Source organism: Macrobrachium rosenbergii, chromosome 9, assembly GCF_040412425.1.
Source record: "Macrobrachium rosenbergii isolate ZJJX-2024 chromosome 9, ASM4041242v1, whole genome shotgun sequence".
NCBI lineage: Eukaryota > Metazoa > Arthropoda > Malacostraca > Decapoda > Palaemonidae > Macrobrachium > Macrobrachium rosenbergii.
Window position 1 is genome coordinate 28,405,395 of NC_089749.1, and position 24,698 is coordinate 28,430,092.

At 41.7% G+C, this 24,698-nt stretch overlaps 1 protein-coding gene across 3 annotated transcripts in view; it reads left to right on the forward strand.

The window, feature by feature from the left end:
* The first annotated feature begins 320 nt into the window (after nt 1-320).
* The window catches only part of LOC136841655 (juvenile hormone esterase-like), a 302,032-nt gene continuing 277,654 nt past the window's right edge, over nt 321-24,698 (forward strand). The window contains exons 1-2 of one of the 3 annotated variants that reach the window (XM_067108801.1): nt 321-1,915; nt 12,701-12,883. In XM_067108801.1, the coding sequence (XP_066964902.1) occupies nt 12,701-12,883 (183 nt within the window). In that variant the 5' untranslated portion in view covers nt 321-1,915. Of the gene's footprint in view, nt 2,040-12,700; nt 12,884-24,698 lie in introns of all 3 variants that reach the window. The other 2 variants (XM_067108803.1, XM_067108802.1) reach the window with 2 other exon arrangements.

Sequence of the window (24,698 nt, forward strand, 5' to 3'; positions counted from 1 at the left end):
ATATATATATAATATATATATATATATATATATATATATATATATATATATATATATATATATATATGCAAATATATGTTCATTTACAAATATACAGTAATCACGGACAACAAGAATGATAAGCTATTAATTATAATTGGGCAGAGCAATACATTTAGTCAAAACGATTAAAGATGACAAGTCGCTTGGAGCCAACATGTCATAAAGCATAGCTATCAGACAAAATCAGCAAGAGGTAACGTCTCCAGTCTCCACTTTCAGGAGTACAGTCGACAAAGTCGGGACTCGGTTGTTGCCTGGGAGTTCCCAGCAGGCATAGTACCAAAACGGCCAACAACATCCAGGAAACTGTCGGCATTCGTCACGTTTAGCGGAGTGACATGTGAAATATGGTTTATCGCAGAGAGAGGGATTAAGTTAGGAGCCGGAAGGTGGAGGGCTGCATTGGTAGGCTGGTAGCTAACAATGGATGTTTTACATTTTCTCTCATCGCCTACGGAACAAGAGGAAACGAAACTCCTCAAGGATATTAAAGCGACTGAGCCACGGGTGCTCCATCTATTGCTAAGTTTGTTTATTAATAGGAAACCACCGACAGTGAGATCACAGCTTCTTTTAGTTCGGTTAATTACATAAGAAATTTCGCGTGTAGAAAGTTGCTGGTTATGCTGAAAGACAATGTAAATCACATGTATCTAGTTTTTACTTCTCTAATAAATGAATTTGAGCCTCCTTTTAACGTACAATACTGTTTTGGGGGTAAATTATTCAAAGCTTTGAAAAATTAAAAGCAGTTTTCCAAGATGAATTTATGAATAATGTGAAACGATTGAACAATTACATCTGTGATCTATTAATAAAGATATTTACGTTGTAATAAAATTCTACTAAGATCCTTAAGTCTCAATTGTAGCGCTTAACGTCGCTGTTTAAAATGTCTGATAACCACAAATCAAGTTTCGAAATGGTTACCTAACAAGCTTGAATTTTATGATACACTGAAATCCTTTTACCCAAACGCGCTTCCATCTCAGAGCACGTATGTTCGAGTTCATGATTTACGATCACAGATAATTATAATGTCAGAAACATGGGTCTTGGGGTAATTGAAAATCAGTACAGGAATGACTGGTCTAATGCAAATATGGACCTGAAAACAGACATTTTCGGGTCATGTTTACAGTTTCGGAATGCCGTTGGAATCTACTGTTTCATAACTTTAGACAGAGACCTCTTATCTGGCGACATCTGTAGAATTTAGGTTTACCTATACCTAATGCCTATGTTGAAATAGTTTTTAATCGGGCCACAAATTTTATATCAAAATTATGGAAGAAAATGGGATGTAAACTCGTATCCAACATTTTGCTTAAACAATCTCACCTTGTAAAGATTTTCGAGGTAATTTTGATAAAAAGGATTTTGATATTTTGTTAGGAGACTTTTACTAATAATAATAATAATATCAGAGACCTAAGCTCTCTGGTAACAGCTTGTCATTTGCAAATGTAGAATTTCCACTGTTTGTTTCCGGTGCTTTTCATTACCTACGCCTTAACCGATTAAAGAGTATTTGTGGCCGTAACATGCTTCTGCGATTTGATACAGGAGATTACAAAATTTATGCACTTTTAGTACCAGGTTCTAAGTTTTGCCGGAAAAAAATTGCACTTACGACAGTTTGCCAAAAACTCAGAAATCAAAAATAGCAATAACCATAGCGAACGCAAACGCCCGGCAAACCCTGCTTCAATGAATTTTGATATCCTTGCTGACTTTCAACTGAATCTCTAGTGTGTTTCTGACAGTGACTCGTTTGTATTGGTGCTGGTTTGTTAAGGTTTAGGGTCCGTGGAAGTCTGTCTCTTATGGAAACCGTGAAGCAATACATTGCAGGAAAATCGCAGTAGACAAGGTATTATTATTCTCATTGCTGTAGAATTTTTAAGAAAAGTATCTAGTTTTATATGGTTATATATGAAACATGAGTTGGCTAGGGTATCCCCACTCATACTTCGTTTTGGACAACCATAGTTACAGTAAGTAGGCAGTGCATTATTGTTTGACCTTTTGTGAAGACGATGTGGACCAAGGGTAAATACCGAATTAAGTATTTGATGGTAGGGCGTTCCTTAATTTTTAGTTTAAGTCGAGTAGCCCATGAGAATGTATGCTAAATATATAAATTATACGGAGGCACAAAGATATCGTTTAATATTTTCTCACTAAACATGAGATAATTTGAGGAATTACCGAGGTGAGAAATTTAACGTAGCCCTATGTGTATGTTTTACCCCTATTTCCAAGGGGCAGAGGTAACAGTTTGTTTCCGGTCGGAGCTCCAAATCTCCAATTCCACATGAGGGCTAGTACTAAATGAGGTAATTCTAAGCCGGCTGTCCGCGGTTAGCTAGACTATGGCAATTGACGTTTTCCCATGTTATTTTATTTGCTTTACAAGAATTTAAAGTAATATTTTGTCGGCCGGCTGTAACTAAACTGTCATTGACCTTTGAAGACTACGCGACTTGAATTGCCTGATGCTGGGTAGGTCTAAGCCGGCATTCCGCAGCAAGCCCCCCACCCCTCCATAGCTAATACGGCAAAATTGTAACCAGCAAACGCCCTTAAAAATACCAACATAACGTACCCTAGAGGTGTTTACTGGTACAATTTTGCCGTATTAGCTATGGAGGAGGGGGGGCGCTTGCCGTGGGATGCTGGCTTAGACCTACCCTGCGTTAGGTAATTAAAGTCGTGCAGTCTTCAAAGGTCAATTACAGTTTAGTTACAACCGGCCGACAAAATATTACTTTAAATTCTTGTAAAGCAAGTAAAATAACATAGAAAAATGCCAATTGCCACAGTCTAGATCACCGCGGACACCTAGTACTAACCTTTTGGGGGATCAAATGTCCCTTCCCCTTCAAATGTCTGAAGTTCATTTAGCTAAATGAAAATTTGGAAAAAATCCTGTTATTTACATGTATTTTTTTTACTGTTATAAATATTAGTTTGCAAGCATTTTATATTTCATTTTTTATGAAGATTTGGAAGATATAATAAAAATCCAGAAGGGATGTTCGGACCAGAAACAAACATTATTCAGGGCTGGTACTAAACATGGCACTCAGCGGAGACTCCATGTTTAGTACCAGCCAAGGTCTATCACCAGCCTCTTGGGGGTGAACTTAAAATAACCCTTAAATTTCTCAGTTTTGATAGTCACATCTCACCTGCAATGCATATATACAAGTTTAGATTTTTTTTACCCAAAATCATGGGTAAAAGTTAGTTTCCGACCCGAACTCCAATTCCACAGAGCTAAATTTAGTACTAAACAATGATTCAACTACACTTTTTTGCCGTGTTTAGGCTAGTACTAGCCCCGGGGGGGTCAAATGTATTTTGCCGTGTTTAGTACTGTACAAGCCCCAGGGGGATCAGATGTCCCTGAGTGCAATTTCCAAAATTGAAACTTGGAAAAAATCATCAGTCATTTACAGGTATTTTATTTTTTGTGGGAAAAAATCATCAGACATTTACAGGTATTTTATTTTTTGTGATATTACCATGCAAGAATTGTATATTTTCATTTTTTATGAAAATTCAAAAGATATAATTAAAAATCGAGTAGGGATGTTCGGACCGGAAACTAACATATCCAAATGCTTGTGGTCATGTGTACGTTGATCAGTCAAAGGACGGTAAATATCCATGTCAGAAAATTTGCAGCAGGCTAGAGTTTAGTAAGAATTTTGTATTAAGTATAGCCTAGGCCTATTAGGGAGACCTTAAGAGCACAGCCTAAGGATTCCTATAGTGAGTAGTGGTATTAAATTTCTGCACATGCCACTCTTCCTTACAACTTAGGAAGAATTGCACATGGGACACTTTGAAAGAGTAAGACGACGCAATGCTTAGAAGTGTAAGCATAAACAATCTAGAAAAATCCTAATAGTTAACATTAGCCGGTAAATATTTTGGTAACTAAATTTTTTATAGATTTGAGCACGGTTTACCTAGCATGTTGAAAAGACTTGGTCACAACATAAAAACTCCACAATTGACTAACCTTAAGCAGATATTGTGCTTGAAAGAACAAACGGTAATTCTATATATTAGCTCCACGCCTGTTTTTACATTTTCAACTGGTTTTTTCTACACTTAGGGGTTCTGATACTGGCGGTGCATCTGTTTGTCAGCCAAATGGAATGTCCCTTCGCCATGTTTAGTACTTGCCCGGGCTGCGGTTGGGTACCCATACGTTAACAAGTTATTGCACTTGCCGGACGGGATATGAACCGTTTGAAACAGACGTACCCGTGCTCTGTCATGTGGAGATCGCGTGTGGAAACCCCTTGTTGGTTGGACTTTGGGGGTTAATTACAGGTTAATTAGACTCGAGCGCCGAAAATGAAAGGTAAATTCATAATTAGCAACCAAAAAACTGTAGAAAGTCAAGTTATAGTGCCGTCGGCGATGCGGAGCTACCCTATAGTTCTACCGAACAAACCTACCCCTTTCCTTAACCTAACCTTATATTGATATTGTACTTGAAAATACTTAGGCTGTTGGAAGGTGAGTTTACCATAATGTTAATGGGGTGGTATAGGATGTGGGTATAGGGCACCAACTTCATTCATAAATATTTGAAGCAGAAGGTTAGATGCTTGTCAAATCTGGTATACTGTAATTTGGAGAAAAACTAATTGCATCCTGCTAGCAGTGTTTAATATTTTTGGGGAATGATTTACAATTTTCAGGTTTGATTATGCTGCCTAACAATCAATTGTTAATTTTGGTGCTGGTCAGAATCCACTTGCAGATTTGTTCAGCTAGGGTTTCATGCTTTTGGTTGGATACCAGGACCAGAAAAGTTTGTTTTGAATTAGGCTACATTAGAAACCTACTGAAGTCCACATTCCTACATTTCCCCTCCCTCTAATATACAGTATTTTCTTTTGCCAAATTTGGCTTTTGTCAGTTTCAACACTTTCTTGCCTACAGATTTGATTACTGCACTGTTACACACTATATGGTGTAACATCACTTCCTTGCAAATAACTAGTCATTAACAGTGTGTTTCGACAAAAGTTTGGCAACTTCATTTCTTGGGTAAGTTTACCCATGTCGAACCAGTAACAGTCGCAGGACTGGTAAAACTGCAGTTTAGTTGCATGGGCCCCTTCAGTGGTAACTATTGGTTGTGCCAAGGACCATAGAATAAAAGTTCTTTTATTGCCACAAGATATTTAGAACACAAATTTTTTAGTACATTTTTGTAATTGCACTTTTGAAGTTTTGATAAACTAAATCGGTGGAAATGCTTGCCCATAACATTGATCACTCTAGCTAGATAGTTATAAAACCATCATTCATCTCATGGTTACTGTGCATATGTAGGTTTGTGAGAGAGGTGCGAAATATTGAGCAGGGAGACAAGTACTGCCGATTTACTGATAAAAAGTAGTTGCTTATAAAGTGGGATGTGGACGTCTGCGTAGTGCGCAGAGACCACTGGTACAAAGATATACAGAGAACATGATAAACAATGTCTGACATATGAAGTAAATATCTTGTTATTTGTACATAATAAATGATTGCTTGGAAAGACAATATATACATAGTTTATAATTGTGATGATAAATACATATTCCACTCGACCTTAGGTCGCGGAAAGGCGCCGCAGAAAATGGGATGTTCTCCACAGAAAACACATTGAGCGGGGACTTTACAATACTCCCCCCTCCCCAAGATGGAGGTAACATCTGATTAAACCAGGTATCTTCTGGGGCGACGAAGGGAGCCTCTCTTTTTTTTTTTTTTTGTTAACTGGAGAGGGGTGTCACCTTCCCCAATGTCCTCTGTAGTGGTTTGTTGTGGTGTATTTTCATTAGGTTTCTGGGTTTTCCGGGGACGCCCTCGCCTCCTTCCAGAGACCGGGGTTGTTTGAGGGGCTGCCGTATCCTGCAGGAGATCTTGGGGTCCTCCTTCGTTGCCCCCCTCCAGGAATGCGGGTTTGAGATGATCTATTGACACCCGGGCTTCCCGCCCATGGATGGATATTCGGAATGCCTTCTTGTTCCTTTCCAGGACTAGGAAAGGTCCCCTGTAGGGTCTAGTCAAGGGTGGGCGGACGGCGTCGTCCCTGACGAAGACGTGGGTGGAGGAGGACGTCTCGGGGGGCCAAGAAGGGGGACATCCTGTCGGTGAATGTCCTCTGGCAGGGGGCAAATTTTCCAACCCTGTCTCGGAGCCTTTGCATTCCTATGTCGTCCCTGTCCTCTGCGATGAGTTCCCCTGGGACTACCAGTCTCCCAGTAGACTTTTTCTACTGAGGGGGGTTCGCCGTTGGCCCTGGGGGCGGTTCTCGACCTGAGGAGGACCCAGGGTAGCTGGTATGTCCAGTTTTCAGCAGAACGAGCCATGAGGGATGCCTTCAGAGATCTGTGGAATCTTTCCACCATTCTGTTGGCTACAGGGTTGTAGGCAGTGGTGCTGTGGCGAGTGGTCCCCATTATATGTGCCAGGGCGGTCCACAGCTCAGACAGGAAAGCGGGTCCCCTGTCTGTTATGTTGTCCGGGACACCGAACCGGCTGATCCAGCTGGAGAGGAGGACTTCCGCTTATGTACTGGAGGTGGCTTCTTCCTTGGGCATGACTTCAGGCCATCTGGGGGAACACTCACGCCAATACATGCTGCTTGAGTTCTCTGGGAACACTCACGCCAATACATGCTGCTTGAGTTCTCTGGGAACACTCGTGCCAATACATGCTTGAGTTCTCTGGGAACACTCGTGCCAATACATGCTTGAGTTCTCTGGGAACACTCACGCCAATACATGCTGGGGGAGCTTGCTGTGTGGGTCCGCTAATGACATTGGGGACCTGCCGACGAGGGTTGGTTAACGCCCGAGCGCTTTGTTAGAGCACCATAGTTAGTCCGTTAGGGGCATGGATTAGGTTCATCGGGCCAAGACTTAGTCGCCGTTTGGGTCTGTTAATGGCTTCTGAGAACCACTCCAGGGTCACCACAGAGAGAGAGAGGTGCGAAATAATGAGCAGGGAGATGAAGTACTGCCGATTTGATAAAAAACAGCTGCTTATAAAGTGGGATGTGGACGTCTGGGTAGTGCGCAGAGACTGCTGGTACAAAGATTTACAGGTTTTTATACAGAGAACATAGTGATAAACAGTGTCTGACATATGAAATAAATATCTTGCTACTTGTACATAATAAATGAGGGTAGTTTGGATGACCGAGGGACGCAAATACAACTCCTTAACAACGACTCTAATTTAAAAATTGCACAGAATAAATGTTGCTCAGCGTGCCAGATTCTACCCAAAAGGTAACTTACTTTACCAGTTTGCTTGATTTTCCCGAACGACAATTTTTTCAGCAGAGCGTAACTTTTTCTAAGTACCAAGTTGACATGAACAGTGTCATGGAGCACCTCGCTCCCGTAGTTCTTCAGATTGCCAAAGTGCGGCGCTCCTCTCAACCCGTAGTTCCTAAGGCTGCCGCCGCACGTCTCCCCGGCTTGATCGGGAAATTTAATCGTATCTCGGGCTGACCCAGGTCATGCCCTAGGGTTTACAGATTAAATACTTCGAACCAATCACAATATGTTCTATCAATATGATTCATAGGCCTAGGCAACACCAGAATCACGCGTTCTTTCTCGAACCGGCGCAATGGAAAGTCACAACTTGAGTTTGTTTCCAACCAATTTACCAAAGTTACTTTTCTACATACTGTGTCCAGAAGCAATACCTAGGTGTTCCGTGTCCATTTTGGGCCTTTTTGGATTTAGTTAAGCGCGTCTATCAGCTCAAGAGCCGCCCGACATCCCCTCTCTCTGATTTACTTTCCCAACCGTCTACAATAAGACCCGGACCGAGCAATTCCCACTCACCTGTTCGGCAGCCAGCAGTTGCAAAGAAGCCCAGGACAGTAGGACCTACGAAGCTGAAACTGTTACCTACATGGTCGGACAGCAGCGACTTTGAATAAGGTAAGCACAGCATTTACCTGCCTTTTTGCATTTTTGTTGCTAGGTTAGGTAGAGTTTTGGAACTGACCCTAGTGTGCAGTTTATAGTTTTTTGTAACCTGTGGCTACAGTGAATACAGATATTACTGCTTGCCAGAACATACGAGCTTGCCAAGAATCTTTAAAAATGTGGATGAGGCACTCAGCGCCGTTCCGCCACCCCGATCTGAGAGCAGATATGTTAAAAAAAATTACCGTTAACAAAATTTACGCCCGTTCTGACGCAGGTAGGGAATAGTGTAACCCATGTTTCTTAAGTAGGCTACAGGTATCCTAGGCTAGCGATTTCCGTCCACCCTAATATAGGTAGGGTCAGCCTCACATGCAGTGTAGCGGGTCAGCCTTATGTATGTAGTTTAGCGGGTCAGCATCACGCATGTACTTTAACGGGTCAGCCTTACGGTAGTAGCCTAGCGGGACAACCGTTTGTATGCAGACGAGCGGGTCAAAAACTAGCGAATTTTGTACGTTACGGCCAGCAGGAAACCCAAATTTTGCCTCTGTAGTTTAGTGGGTCAGCCTTATGTTTGTAGCCTAGTGGGACAACCTTTTGTATGCAGACTAACGGGTTAGAAAGTAGCGAAAACTGTACGTTTCGGCCAGTGGGCCGTTTGTATGCAGACAAGCGGGTCAGAAACTAGTGAATTTTGTATGCTATGGCCACCACAAACCCCGCCTTTTGCTTCTCCCCACCCAGAACCCTGGTTCCCAACAGGGTCCCCCTTACCGTTTATTACTTTTTCAGTTGCTTTTCCTTTGGGCAACACCAATAAAAACACGCTTTTCATTACCGTAATGAAGCACAGAGGGAGCTATTAAAAACGGTGCATTTTCTATTTATGAAGTTTAATTAATCTCATGTGGTGACTATGAACCACCTGCATTAAGGGAAGGGGAGGGGGTGGACAGGGGGACACGCACACAGACCGAAAGGTAGCCAAGGAAATTAATATACAGTAATAGATGATAGCTGCACTTGCTAATGGGCCCAGTAACCTTACCAAAGTGCTTCTCTAACTCAGCTTACATGGGTTCTGTAGAGAGACCCTTAGGTCCCAACAGATCCTTCACAAACAGAAATGGCCCCACTCCAAAAGAAATGCTACACACACACACACCAAATGACCCCAGTGACCAAACTGGAGAGCATGAAAAAGTTGAATTGACTGGTGCTAATTGTGGAGCCACATGCTTCAGCTGACCACTAGCCATAGCACAATCCAAAATATACTAAACTTTAATATTTCCCTATAACTGAGAAGGCTGAATAGTAGAAAGATTAGGTGAATGGCCCTGAGAGTTATTGTACATGGACACACAAGAGGTGGTGCCTTAAGAACCGGCCAGTTCTGGGTGGGTGCATGATCACATACAACTATCTAAACAACACTGAAATACGTTAATGTTCAATAGGGACTTATTGGATCACAGTGTCAGCACCAAATCTCCCCACTGCAACTCCTGAGAAGCATGAGCAGCAAGGAAAGAGCCCACAGCAGTCATCCTCCTCTTCCAAGAACAGCAGGAGAAGGGGTCACCAGCATGCTCATGGGCCCAAGGGTAACCCTTAACTACAGATATCTCATCCATGAGTGAGCACATAACCATTCCCTTCTACCAAAGGAGTAATTCATGTGAAGCCTCTGACTTCTAGGGAAAGGCCTAAAGGGATAACCACAAACTCTTCCTGTAAATGCAAAAATGGGCAGAAGACTAAGAGGTGGAGAAACATATGCACCTGGGATGTTAGTCTGAAATAAAATGGGGAAAATTTTTCCCACACACACACACACACACACACACACACACACACACACACACACACACACACACACACACACACACACACACACACACACACACACACACACACACACACACACACACACACACACACACACACACACACACACACACACACACACACACACACACACACACACCAAGCTGGGGAGAATGAGCATCAGGGGCATGAAGAGACCCAAAAACGTTCACTGGTGTCAAAGGGTGCATGTTGCCTCCTGAGGAAATGTTTTGTGGCATTCCTACACATCACATGGTATTTCTACTGCAAAGGAGCTCTGTCAGCATACATTTCACAGGGCAAATCAGGATCGTAGACCTTAACCCGACATAGGGAGCAAAATCGGTGATGATCCATAATATACTGTACAGTATAAGGCAAAATAGCAACACAATTCCTCACATCAAACACAACTTTACTATGTGCCAAACCTTTCTCCTGAACAACATCCACAATAAGGCGAGCGTAAACCAAACACGCTAGTGTCGTAACAAAATGCTTAGAAAAGTAATAAAGTTTCGACAACAGTCTGTGAGATGGTAGGAAATGTCTGCACAGGACAGCAACCAAAAAAAGAATGGCAAGTAAGTAGTGTATGGTACTACAACTCTCACCCAACTACCACCCACGAGAGTCATCGGACAGGAATATGACCCTCAAGACCATCTTGCTGCTTGCCCTGGCATCAACGAAGAGAGTAGGCGAACTTCATGGACTTTAATTCAATGCTAAACACTCAGAGATAGGGATCAGTTACGCTAGACTTCATCCCGGATTTCATAGTGAAAACTTGGAACCCGTTGGTCCCTGACACCAGGTTGGAGTCCTTCACGATCCCCTCCCTAGAGGACTGTTGATAAAGATCCATACGAGATGCTACTGTGTCCTGTTAATGCTGCGGTACTGTCTTAAGAGGACTCCACATCTCTGGCCCGAGTGTTGACGACTGGCTCATCCAAGAAAGAAGTGTCCAAGAAAATGATTTCTTTCTGGCTTCATGAGACGATCAGGAGAACGTACTCTGCAGCTGGCAACGACGACACCGGTACATTCTGCCTGAGAGCTCACGAGGTAAGGGGCATTGGTCCATCCCTCGCATTCTGGAAGAATCCGTCAGTTCCTCAGGTACTGAAGGCAGGGGTGTGGTCACGACAGCCCATGTGTACATCCCTCTACCTTCTGGACATTCCCCACAAGTCTGTGGACATTTTCCTTGGGACCTGTGGTGGCTGCTTGACAAGTTGTGAAGCTTACCTGGCTCCTCCTAAGAGGACAGGTAGCATCTTGCCGAGGTGTACGGTTATGGAAGTGAGTGTGACTGGCCTCTCCTCCTCCTCCTTCCTCGCCATCCTTCAATCTCTTCCTTCGAGCAGAGAGCAGGATTCGAGCCATCACATGCTGGAACTGGCTTCCGATACAGGTAAGTTTGAACATTGAGCAACCGTTCTATTTTTCTATCTTGAGCTTTATGGAAGCAATCTTGCTCCTTTGGCAAGGGGAAGGAGGAGACCTGACAATAAGACAAACCCAATGCTTATACTGTATTTGCCTTACTGTCACCGACTCTTAAGATGCATCCTAGCCCGTCTTTGTATGAGATTACAATTCTCTCACCCAATCATAAAGGCCCAGAAGTCTGACAGTTGATCTTGCAGTTCTTACACTCCGTTCAATATGTTAGAGGCACGGTACCCTCCTTGATCTATCGACCAGGGAGAGAAACCCAGGTGCGATGAACTCCAGTCAGTTCAGAGACTTGCTCAGATTCCTCCCACCAATAAGTGAGTCTTCCTTATGTAAAGGACCAAGGGTTTGTATATTGTGTGGGAACAAATAAATTTTAAAATTACAATCATTTGCCCTGCACTTACTACAAGTTGAATGGGGTTCAGTCTTAAAGGAGGCCATATAACACGAGCAAGTATAGGAGCCTACACCAGGACATTTTCTCTGAGGCTTACAGGGACTTTTAGCTATTTTTTGGGATTGCATAGTAAAAGCCAAAACACAAGCACACTGAACATACACTGATCACAAAAACAACCAAAAAACATGGACAAAGGCAAAAACAACCAGCTATGGTGAGGAAGGAGAGAAAGAAACGACCAAGAAGAAAACTGATACTTCACAGGGTTGAGATCAGGTCGCTGACTGCTTCCTTCCTCGTCTCCATGACAGATGCCAGATCCCACCAATTCCTTGCTTAAACAGTTTTTTTTCTGGTTTCCAGCTGGCCCCAGAAGATTTATCCTATTGTTAAGACTGCAGGTTTGATAGCTATGGAAAATACAAATAATTTAAATTTGTCATTTTTCCTAACTATACAAACCGGAAGTCCTTTACCGTTTTATGCCCACTTCATGCCACTCCTCAATTTGATACCTGGGCCAAAAGGCAAATTGGAATGTTGACATCCGGGCCTACTGGATGGTAGTTAACTGCCTAACCACCTTGTTCGAAAGTTTAACAACCATTCCAGCTTCTCTGAAAGTAATTCCTTATGTAAAGGCCCTCAGGTTTGTAATGTTGGAAAATTTTACTTTTAAAATTTCACATTTTAATTGTTCATAATTCATGTTGTTGTCTCTTATTTGTAGTCCTCAGAGGAATTGTGTGAATTTTTAAAGAGAACAATGGTTATTGATTTTGATATGCATTGTTTTGTTATCGAACTTACATAATGCCTTTTGAGACAAAGTATTTTTTTAAAGATTCCTTTACTTTACTGAATGTGCTTGGTAGACTTAAGAATGATTAAACTTATCATGGTTTATTTAGGATATTAAGTGTAGTAAATTAGGTTGTTAGTTTACTGAACTATATCCAATAATTTGCAGATGAATGTGTTACTGATGGTGGGTTTTATCATATTTCTTAAGTCAGTTTCTGGAGAAACTTTAGAAGTAAAATACAGTCAAGGAACCATTGATGGTGTTCAAGAAAGATACAATTCTCGAGAGTTTTATGCTTTCAAAGGCATCCCATATGCTAAACCTCCAGTTGGAAAACTGAGGTTCAAGGTAAGATAAAAATTTACATGTATCTATCCATTAAATTTTATAATTACATTTTTTATAAGTAACTTACCAATTAATTACATAGCTATTAAGTTCCCTAACCTACGGCAGCTTAAAAATTCAAAATTTGCTTGGTGGTGCTACTATCGTTAGTGTGTAGGTGACAAGGTCCCGCCCACCATCCGGGACTCAAGGAAACAACCCAGCTGAGAGCTTAGTTCGTTTTCTGTCGGCTTCCGGTCAACATTGGAGTTTTCACGCAGCTGCTTCTTCACTTTTTGACTTTTTCTTTGCACAAATTTGGTGAAGTATTCAGAATTTGTTGCTTTGTGGCTTGCTATCATTGTTAAATTGTTGTTCGAGTTAACTTTAGGTATTACTTTAGTTAACGATGCCAGATTCCAGTTCGTCTAGTGTTCACTTTTGTTCTGAGGGTTGTAGAACTAGGCTAACTAAGCTTTCATACAATTCTCATACAAAATGCACTAAATGTAGGATAAGAATGTAGTAAGGATAATACTTGCATAGTGTGTCAGAATTGGGGGATAAGAAATGGAAAACCTTGAAATCTCATCTAGAGAAATTAGAAAGAGATAAGAGGAGGAAAGTAGCCATTGGGGCTGAAAATAGGGCCAGTGCAGATTCCATTCCTTTGGATAATGTAGGGGGTGATAGAATTACCACTGCAACAATTCCTCCTCCTATCCTAAGTCATCCTACTTTTCCATCTACTCCTGTTCCAGGTTTTCATGATTCTGCTCTTAGTAATATTGCCAGCCTCAAATCAAGGTTGTCAGAAATTTAGTGTATTATCTAGTATTATTATGGAAATGGGATCAGTTATTAAATCTCTTAATGGAAAACAATGTAAGTATTGACAGTGCAGTGAGAAGTAAGAGTGCTGTGAATATTGAGGAGGTGGCTGTCCGTCCTACCAGTGCTCCTAGATGAAGGTCACTGTCCCGCTCCCCTGCACAGGGGAGAAGACCCACCGGAGGTCCAAGGGGGCTGGCGGGGTTTGCCCACAGGCAGTTACCCCCTCTGTTGACCCTGTCATGCGCTCCCAGGCTTCGACTAAACGCCATTGGAAAGGCAGTCCTGTGCATCAACTTTCTTCAGATTCGGAATCTTCCAGTCCGTGCAAGAAGCTCCCATATCGCTACTCTATTTCTTCACTCCCACTCAGAGACATGCGGATCTTGGCAACACCTCTCCCCTTGCCGTCAAGAGGTACAGGGAGACTAGCTCACAACCTTCCTGCAGTTTTCAAGTCCAACCTGATTCTCCTGCTCATTATCATCATTTGTTCAGAGACAGTCCTGAGCGCTATAGCCTAAGTGTTCCAAGTGCCCGTCGTCTTCCGAGCGCTCACTGACTTGCGCCAGACTTCTGCTGATGAGCGCCGAGTGCACACAGTCTCGCGCCAGAATACTGCTGTTGAGCACCTGGCGCCCATCTCGCGCCAGAATTCCGCTGATGAGCACCTGGCGCCCGCCATCTCGCGCCAGACTTCCATTCTTGAGCACCCGGTGCCAACTCTCAAGCTTCCGACACAACAGCCGAACTCCCAGCTTCTGCTTCTGGAGCCCAAGCACCTTCTTCTGTAATTCTGTCTTTCATCACCAATTCTGTTATTCCGTCTTCCTCATCGCCAATTGACCAGGCCTGTGTGTGTGTTGCTCCAGAGTCCAAGGATAAATCATTGTCTCCTATCTCTTCAGAGAAGGGAGAGATTGTTCAGGATACAGTTCCCTCTTCTGTTTACTCGTCTCTTGTGTGTTTCCTCCTGGATAATATCCCCGATTTCTTCATGCCTGCTTTGCCTACTTCTCCAGCTTCTGCCTTCCTCATGGAAAAAGCATTGATCAGAAGTACCAGGTTACCCAAGCTAGTTCTTTCCTCCTCCTCGAAGAAGGTTCTCAAAGAAGTTCACGTCTGGCTTCTGCCCAGCTAATTGTTGAAAATGAGGTACTCTTACTATGCCACCGGGGAAGCTCCTTCCTTGGGAGTTTCTGCCTCTGCCCAAGGGGACTTCTCTGGTCTGGTGGATTCAACTCATAGAACAGCCTTTTCGTCAGCCAAGATAATGTTTTCCTCAGCTGAACTGGATCACCTTATCAAGAATATTTTTTAAGTTGTTTGAGATATTTAGTTTCCTCGATTGGGCCATTGGGGCAGTAACGAGGAAGATTGAAGACTGTCCTGATCTAGCTGAAGATTTTACCTCTTGATTAGCTAGGAGTTCTTTCATGCTCAGACAGAGCAATTAGAGAAGGCTCTTTAGAACTCGCCTCCCTATTTTCTATGGGCATCCTTAAGAAGAGGGAGCTCTGGTGTTCATTCACCTCAAAAGGAGTCTCACCGACTCAGAAGTCAGCTCTACTTTTTGCTCCTTTAGACAGGTCGCACTTCTTTCCTCAAAACATAGTAAAGGAGATTCTTTCGGACTTGCAGAGTAAGCCTACCACTGACTTGTTGGCACAGTCCACTAGATGTCCGAAGGAGCCTGTGCCTTCCACATCAAGATCATTCTCCCTTCCACATCAACATCATTCTCCCCTCTACAGTCTCAGCCCTTTCATGGAGGGAAAGCTAAGACTCGGCCTCAACCTAGCTCAAACTTGTGACCTCGTACGAAGTCCATTGAGAGGTCTGCCTTCAAATCCAACCCCAAGAAGTGAGAAGTTAGTCTTCCACGCCCAGGTAGGAGCCAGACTTCTGCTTTATTGGAAAGAATGGGAGAGCAGAGGAGCAGATCCTTGGGTGATCAAGGTTCTCAAGGAGGCCTACTCCATTCCTTTTATAAAAACTCCTTTAGTTAGATCTCCAATCGCCTTGACAGCATATTCAAAAGGTTCCACGAAGTTTTTGGCCCTCTCTCAAGAAGTCGAATCCCTTCTTTCCAAAAGAGCAGTGGAAGAAGTGCTAGATACCCACTCAGAGGGTTTCTACAATCGCCTTTTCGTGGTTCTGAAGACCTTGTGCGGCTGGAGGCCCGTTCTGGATGTCAGCGCCTCATGTTCGTACTGAAGAGAAAGTTTCATATGGAGACCGTTTGCTCAGTCATGTCCTCAGTACAACAGGGAGACTGGATGGTCACCCTGGATATTCAGGATGCATATTTTCATGTCCCGTTTGTCCAGACTCGAAAATTTCTATGCTTAATTTTTCAGGACAGGATACTACAGTTCCGGGCCTTATGCTTCTGCTTATCAACGGCTCCTCAAGTTTTCACATGAAATTCAGGGAATAGTGTCCAGAAGTGAAGGCATTTTTGGCCCTTACAATGTAAAACCAATTGCTGCACATCCCCGAGTAGGACGCCTTGACGAGGTGAGGGGCTAAGGGACCCTGGCCTTTGGGCCCGGGTCCTGACGAATCATCCTACATAGTTTTTTGGTTTAAATGGCGTGGACATTTCCACATTTGCAAAATTTTACTGCTTAGGTGAGTCTGAGAAGGGATCGTTTTTTTGGAAGGGTTCGCATTCGAAGCTAATTGTGGGTGTTGTGGTGGTTGAGTCGCCACCCGAGATAGTTTGGACCTAAAGAGATGGTGATGGGATTTTCCCACTGCTATCTTGAGGGCGGAACCATCTCTGGGGATCAGCCCATCGGAATCCAGGGGGCTGGTTTTTGGAGGTGGGACTCCTGGCTTTTGTCCGGAAGCCCACGAGTAACAGTTGGAGTGGGGAGTCAGTCCCCATTAGTGGGGGCAGAACTCCCAGCAGGCGGATTGGCTTATACCTGGGCCACTGCAAGCGTACTGGTGCTATCCTGAAAGGGTAGGGTATGGGGTGGACTGTTGGGAGTCAACTCTCACTTGTGCCATTGGTGGAGAATGCGAATACCTGACTGATCCACGATACTTTCTTGATATGACCAAGCAGTTTTGGGTGGGTGGATGAACCAGTTTGTGTGTGGTGGTCTGATGTGTGCATGCTTGGCAGCTTGGGGGTCTCTTCGTGGGCTTTGGGAGTGTGTTGGGGTGGGGAAGCTGAGCAGTGGAGCTGCCCAGTTTGTCCTTTTGATATGCTGTCGGGGTCTGTGCGGGGCTCTTGGGTGTCGGGTGTGCACTTTTTGGACCTTTGCATGTGGACTGGTTTAAACTTATGGATTTGGCTTCTAGTTCTCCTCCCCTGGATCCGATGACTTAACGGCACTGGCAACGACTTCTGGCATGAACATGGATACGGGCTTGGCTGTTGGACAGAACCAAACACTGAGACACCAGGGTGTTAATAAATCTGGTGGATTTGATTCAAATAATAGGGTCCTTTATTGCACTAATGTAAACTTATCATTAGATTACGAATGTTTATACAGTGTAGTGAAGCAATTCGGCAAAGTGGAAAGAATTAAATTAGTTCTAGAAAAAGATAAGCAGTCATTTTGTGCTTTTATCAAATTTTCCTCTCCCTTGGAAGCTAGTGAGGCACAACAGAGACTCCATGGCCACATTCTAAATGACTCAGTTGTCAGCACTAAAGTGTTTTCAGTGAAAAACTTGAATGATGAGCCATTTGACTTTGTTCCAAAGGCTGAAGAACATGGACCAGTCCCATGTACCAGAGCTCTTCCTCCCCCTCTATGGCATGTTGCTATCTACAAGGAGGGAGGGAAAAATTTGATAAAAGCTGCTGACTGCATTGAGAGCAAGGTTGGTTCCATTCCCATTGAAATTTAAAATGGTATGGAAAGAATCTTCTAATAAAAGCTGGAAATGAGACTCAAGCAGTTCTGTTAGCTAACTTTAAACCTCCTGAAAGTGGAAATATTGAATCTATTTCATCTCACAGATTCTTTAATACACTGAAAGGAGTAGTTTACTCAAAAGATCTGCATGTTTTTAAAGAGGAGGAGGTTCTCCAGCGATGCCCTCCTTGTGTATCTCAAAAAAAACTGGGTGGTGATGCAGCTATCCTTTTAACCTTCTCCTCCAGTTACCTACCTGATACCATCATTGTTGGCCATGAGAGGATGCAGGTTAAAAATATAAAAGAAGTCCTAGACAGTGTCGCAAATGCTTTGAATATGGCCACATTCAAAACTCTTGCGATAACAATAAAAGATGTCCTGTGTGCTCTGCAGAGCACGATAATTTTGATGATTGCAAAGCAGCCTGATACTGTTTTCTTTGCAAGGGTGATCACACACCAAACTCTAGGGCTTGTCCCAGATATAAATTTGAACAAGAAGTGTTGGCAGTGGCAGATAATGAACATATTAGCATTAGTGAAGCAAAGCGGGTGGTAATGGGGGCAAACAAAAGTGCCAACACTACGTATGCTTCTGTAATAAAACTTATGAAAACTTCCAACAATGTAAGGCCACCAATAACTGTGTCTGATGGAAGATATCACAAACCTGGTATTTCTCGAACCATAAATAATAATGAAAATCTCCAAACTGGTGAGAAACTTTCGTCGCAAGTGCTTTGAAGTCCAGTAGCAAAATTGTACTTCCAAAAGCACAGAAAATTTATCTTCCAAACATCCACAGCTGTCGATTCATCTCCAAAAATAAGGGTGTTAAAATCAACTAATAATTCAGGAAAATATTCTGAAAATACTTCAAACCAAAATAAGCTAAAGGAACAATCCCAATTAGATAGAGCTAGTTCAGAGCCATCAATCGCCACAGCCACAAACAAAAATAATAATAAAACTGCAGTTTGCAACTACCAAGAAACGCACAAGAAATAGTTCCCCAAATAATGATAATTTTATAATAAAAACTTCAAATGGGTTCAGTGTTTTGGAAGACATCTCTCCTCCTAGAAAGGTGGTTCCAAAAGTAGTTTCAGAACAAAAACATCTGAGTTCAATTCAGTCTTGCCGCCCTAAGACAAATAGGATTAGTGGTGCACAGAAGACCAGTGAACATTCTGAACATCAGGTTCATAATAAAAATATGAAGATCAACCAAAGACCCTGAACACCAATTCAGATGAAAAGGGATTAAGAAAACAATCTCTTATAAAGGAGAATTTTCCACTCCACCCTAGGAACAGTACTTCCTCCAAGGAGTGGGAAGTAGCACTTTTTACCACCTTAGCATTCTTGCTCGATATTCTTCAGTGGAACTGTAAAAGGTCTCAGAGCCCGTACAGAAGACCTTAAAGTTTTAATGCATGAAGTTAATCCAGGATTATATGCCTACAGGAAACAATGTTAGGCAACTCTGTTTATAATCCTGGACTAAATTATTCAATATTTAAATCATATCCCCCAATTGGTGATCGTGCCCATGGAGGTGCTGCAATTATTATTAATAAATCTCTACAGCACTCCACAATACAATTAAATACAACACTACAAGCTATCGCTATTTCAGTCATTTTGGAAAAGAGGATAACAATCTGCTCCTTATACCTTCCACCAGACCTTGATTTTAACATTGGAGATATTCAGTCGTTAATTGACCAACTTCCAGCTCCTTTACTTTTGCTAGGTGATTTTAATGCCCACAATCCCCTTTGGGAAGTCGGTTTTTAGATAGTAAAGGAAATTAATCGAAGACCTTATTGACAGGAATGATGTTACCCTGTATAATAATGGGTCAATGACTTTCCACAACATTCATCGATAATCATTTCTCTGCACTGGACCTTAGTATTTCTTCAACTAGTATCCACCTTGATTTTAATTGGTCTGTTAATGAAGATTTAAATGGAAGTGATCACTACCCGATCCATTTGAAATATGCTGTAAATGCTCCATCTGAAGTTTTACCTAAGTGGAAGGTAGAGGATGCTGACTGGGATAAATTTAGTAAAGGGTGTCAATCTAGATAGGGAGTTTGAGTCCTTTCATTCTCATCTAGATGCCTATGATTACTTTATTGAATCAACTTTGAAGAGTGCTGAAAGGCTCGATTCCAAAAACAAAGGCAAACCTCGTAGACCTGCAGTTCCCTGGTGGAATAAGACATGGTATTCTGAGAAAAGTGACTAGGAAATGCTACAGACGTTACAAAACTAGTGGCTCCCCTCAGTCTAAATTAATCTACAAACGTGCTTTAGCCAAGCAGCGCGCTTTTATAAGAAAGCCAAAAGAGAATGTTGGCTTTACTATATTAATGGAATAAACTCCAAGACCCCACTAAGAGTGGTGTGGCGCAAGATAAGGAAACTGAGTGGAAAATTTGTTGCGTCACCATTGCCCTCATTAAAAATAAATGACACTCTAATCACAGAGCCCACTGAAGTTGCCAATGAGCTAGGAAAACACTTTTCTAAAGTTTCCAGCCCTAACAATTATTCTCCAGAATTTCAAAGAATTAGGAATTCTGAAATGTGTCTGAAGTTTGATTGGGAAAATCTGAACCATACAACTAACAAATTTTCCCTAAAAGAGAATTTCGTGAGGCGCTCTCCTCAAGTGAATCCACAGCTCCAGGTGAGGATACAATCATATATGAAATGCTGAAACACCTCCCAGATGATGCCAAAAATATTTACTCAAGATTATAAACAAAATATGGGAAACTGGAATTTTACCCAAGGACTGGAAAATATCCATAATTGTCCCAGTTAAAAAGCCTAATAAAGATGCTTCCCAAGCCAGCAGCTATAGACCAATAGCTCTTACCAGCTGTGTATGTAAGCTGATGGAGAAAATGATAAATACTAGACTGGTTTGGCACCTGGAGACCAAAGGATTACTATCGCCATTTCAATTTGGTTTCAGAAAAACGCTCCACCCTTGATCCCTTGCTGAGGCTGACCAACCAAATCCAGCAAGGATTCGCCAAAAGTGTCAGACCATTGGCATATTTTTGACTTGGAGAAAGCATATGACACTACCTGGAGAATTGGCATCATGAAACAATTGCACAAGATGGGCATATGTGGAAGAATGGTCAGGTTTATATATTCCTTTTTATCAGACAGACTTTTTAAAGGTAAGAGTGGAAACTCCTTCTCCCAACCTTTTATGCAGGAGGAAGGAGTTCCCCAAGGAAGCGTTTTAAGTGTAACACTTTTTTCAGTGGCAATAAATAGTGTGATTGAAAAAATCTCGCCCCCTGTTAAATGCTCGCTTTTTGTCGATGACCTTGCAATATACTGCACAGGATATGATTCCTTGTCCGTATGTAAACATTTGCAAAGGTCTATTAATGCTATTACTAAGTGGGCTGATGAGAATGGTTTCAAATTCTCCTCTTCCAAAACAGTTGCAGTAAGATTCACCAGGTGCCGGCGTGTGGAAGAGGTTCCCACACTTAGTTTAAAAGGGTCCATCCTTCCTATGAGAGTGAAGTTAAATTTCTGGGGATGACTATTGACCATAAATTAACATGGGCTAGCCACATAAATGCCCTAAAGTTTAATGTTAAACAATCTGAATATTTTAAAGGTTGTCTCTGGATTTAGTTGGGGGCTGATAAGAAATCCCTTCTGAGGCTATATGACTCTCTGTGTCGATCTAAGTTAGACTATGGCTGTCAGATTTATTCCTCAGCCTGTAAAAACCAAGCTAAAGGAACTGGATGTTGTACACAACATGGGGTTGAGAATATGCTCAGGGCTTTAGAACTTCGCCTGTTGAAAGCATTTATGTCGACACAGATCATTTACCCCTTGATCTAAGAGGCAAGAGCTAGGGTTGCGATACATGGCTAGAATGAAAAGTGCTCCCAAAAATCCCTCCTTTCAAGCACTAAAGGAAACAGACTCTCAGTTTTTCTGGTACAAGAGCTTCTAAACCATTCCAAATTCGACTGAATGAGGATGTTAGATGTTAAATCCCAGAAAGTCCTGGAAGTAGAATATCCTGTAAATCCTCCATGGCTTATCCCAGAAGCATCAATATGTAAGAAACTGTTTAACAAAAAGGACTGCACTGTAGAAGAGATTAGGGGAAAATTCTTAGAGCACGATGTTACCCATACTAATTTTACAAAAATTTATACAGATGGATCTAAGTCAGATAGTGGTGTTGGTTGCGCTGTTATCCTGGGTGATACAGCGTACACAGCTAAATTACCTGACTCTGCATCAATATTTACTGCCGAATTAACAGCCGTAGTGTCTGCCCTAGATTTAGTTTTTCAAAGTAGTGACTCTAATTTTGTCATATACTCAGACTCTAGAAGCACCTTAGAAGCTATTAAAAAATTTAATAGCTTTCATCCATTAATTGAAAAAGTTCAGGAGTGGCTTTTTCGTATATATTGTCGACGTAAATCAGTCTCTTTCTGTTGGGTCCCTTCTCACGTGGGGATTTTGGAAATGAGATGGCAGACAGGGAAGCGAAAGCTGCTAGTATTTTATCAGAAACCTCTTTTAGAAAAGTGCCTCATACAGATCTAAAAAGGTCCCATTAGATCTTATGTTTTAAGTAAATGGCAAGAAAGGTGGACTTCTCCTTCTTGCCAATAATAAGAAATATAGAAATATTAGGGATAATGTACTACCGTGGTCTTCGTCATTCCAGCTTGACAGACGAACAGAGGTTATTTTAACGAGATTAAGGATTGGGCACACTCGTCTAACCCATCAGTTTATTTTAGAAGGAAGCAGACCTCCAGAGTGTGCTTACTGTGACGAGACACTAACAGTGGAGCACATTCTGGTGGTCTGCCCCAGATATTTTAACCAAAGAGAGAGATATTTTCAGGGTAAATCCCTGTCTGATATTTTGGGAGATGAAGCAGATATTTCTGCTATCATTTTTTTAAAGTGTATTAAAATTTTTAACGATATTTAATTTTATTTAATTTATTACATCACGTAGAATTTTAATGACATTAATTTTTTTTTTTTTGTATATAGCACATCATTCATTAAACTTCATACCCTTATTTATTGGTCACATCACTTCATTTTATTTATTAATCATTTCCTTCATGAATTCATAACTTTAACATAATTTATTTTCTTTCCATTACGGCGCTGAATGGCCTTGTTGGCCCCAGTGCCTGGGCTTTTGCCCTAAATATCATACATCCATCCATCCATCCAATTGCTGCACATGCACTGCTCATTGAATGTTGATCCTTAAATGTTAATTATTGTAAGCTTAACATTATACTCCTTATGATAGCTTTACATCTTTAGTCATGTTTCAAATAATCCATCAAGCTTACGAGGAAGTTTACTTGACGAGTTTTGACATGCTGATGGGTGGCAAAAAAGGCATGGCAAAATTATTATGCTTTCTTGCACAAATGTTAGCTAGATCTCGGTTATTTTGGCAACCTCCATCACCACCCGTGCACGAGAAGAGGCGGCAATAGGGGTAGAGGGTTGCAAAAATTATGGCTAGCAGATGGAATCTCAAAGTTTGACACTTAGACATTCTAACAGAATTTTTTGTTTAAAGTATTGAAGATTGGTTGAGTGAGACTGGTGTAGCAGTGGCACACTTGTCCTGGCCACTAAGTAATTAAGACTGGAATCTGGCCTGCACAACAGGGTACCCGGGGGCCAACTTGCATACTGTATCTTGTATAATGTAACAGTTCTATATAAAGTACTTAATAGCTTATCCTAACCAGTTTTTTTGTATTATCATGCAGTTTAAAACATTGATTTCCTCATCAATCAATTCTGAGGTCTGCAGAGCTGATTGCTTCTGAAAATGTGGACTCAGTCTGTACATTATTTACTGAGTGTATAGGCACTTCCGACCAGTGTGCCAGTAAGGTAAACATATCTGTCAGTAAGCATATTCCTAGTGGCACTATTGGAAAAATGGTCTGGCTGAAATATAGAGCCAATTGGGATTGCATTATTGAAGCTTTTCAGGTACTTGGTATCTCAGATGCTATATCAGATCCAGATCCTGATCCCACAAAGTTAATGAAATGCTGAAGGCTGTTTTAACAAACTGTCCCTAAAAAGGTTATCAGATTCAGGAGAAATTACCAGCCATGGTTTGATGATACATGTAGATGAGCCTACTGTGACACAGACCAAATTCAACACTTGGAAAGTACACCACTTTTGAGTCGTGTGTAAAGAATTTACAGCACTGTATATTGTATAGCGTAGAGAAATTAAATAGTAATTCTTTAAAGAGGAAACCCTTAGGAATTACTCTGCCTCGTCGGTGGTGGACCAAATTGGTATTATCTGTCTTTGCGTCAGGCTCGTCTTCCTTTCCACTGCTACTCAAAGGTGATAGATTGGTTACTGGCCTTAAAGATGAAGTTAAGCAATTAGCAGAGGATGGCTCTCTCCCTCATTCTTCATCATCGTGAACCTATTTGTAAAAAAATTTGCATTTTGCTCAAGGGATGTTAAAGTACTTGATAATCTTGATAGCTGGGGTGGAGATGATCCAGATGGTTTCCTCCTTTTGTTCTTTTGAAAAAATTTCCAGTTTTCTCTAAGATCAGTAGATTCTAGAGATTTTTAGGTTAACGTATCTTGCGGATGAGCATAAGCTTATAGATAGTGCCTGTTCCACTGCATGTCTGTATACTGCAGTAAATACATGGCAATTTTTATCCTCCTTGAGCTTCCCAAAGTTGCTGAAAAACTTATTTTTAAGCCACTGTATAAGTATGTGGAATCTAAAGGAATGTTAGCTGATAGTCAATATGCATATTGTGGTGATCTTCTAGATTTGACATGTCATTTGCAAGAGTGCTTTGATAGGGGTTTTGAGTGTATAGTAATTCAAATGGATTTTAGTGCTGCTTTCAGTTTATAAAATCACAAGATTTTTTTTTTTTATAAACTTCAGAATCTTGGAGTGGGTGGATGTGTGTTTAGGATTACGCCAAGATTTCCTTATAGGTAGGCAGCATCAAGTTGCTGTTGATGGGATCTCTAGTGAACCAAGACATATTGTGTCTGGAGTTAACAT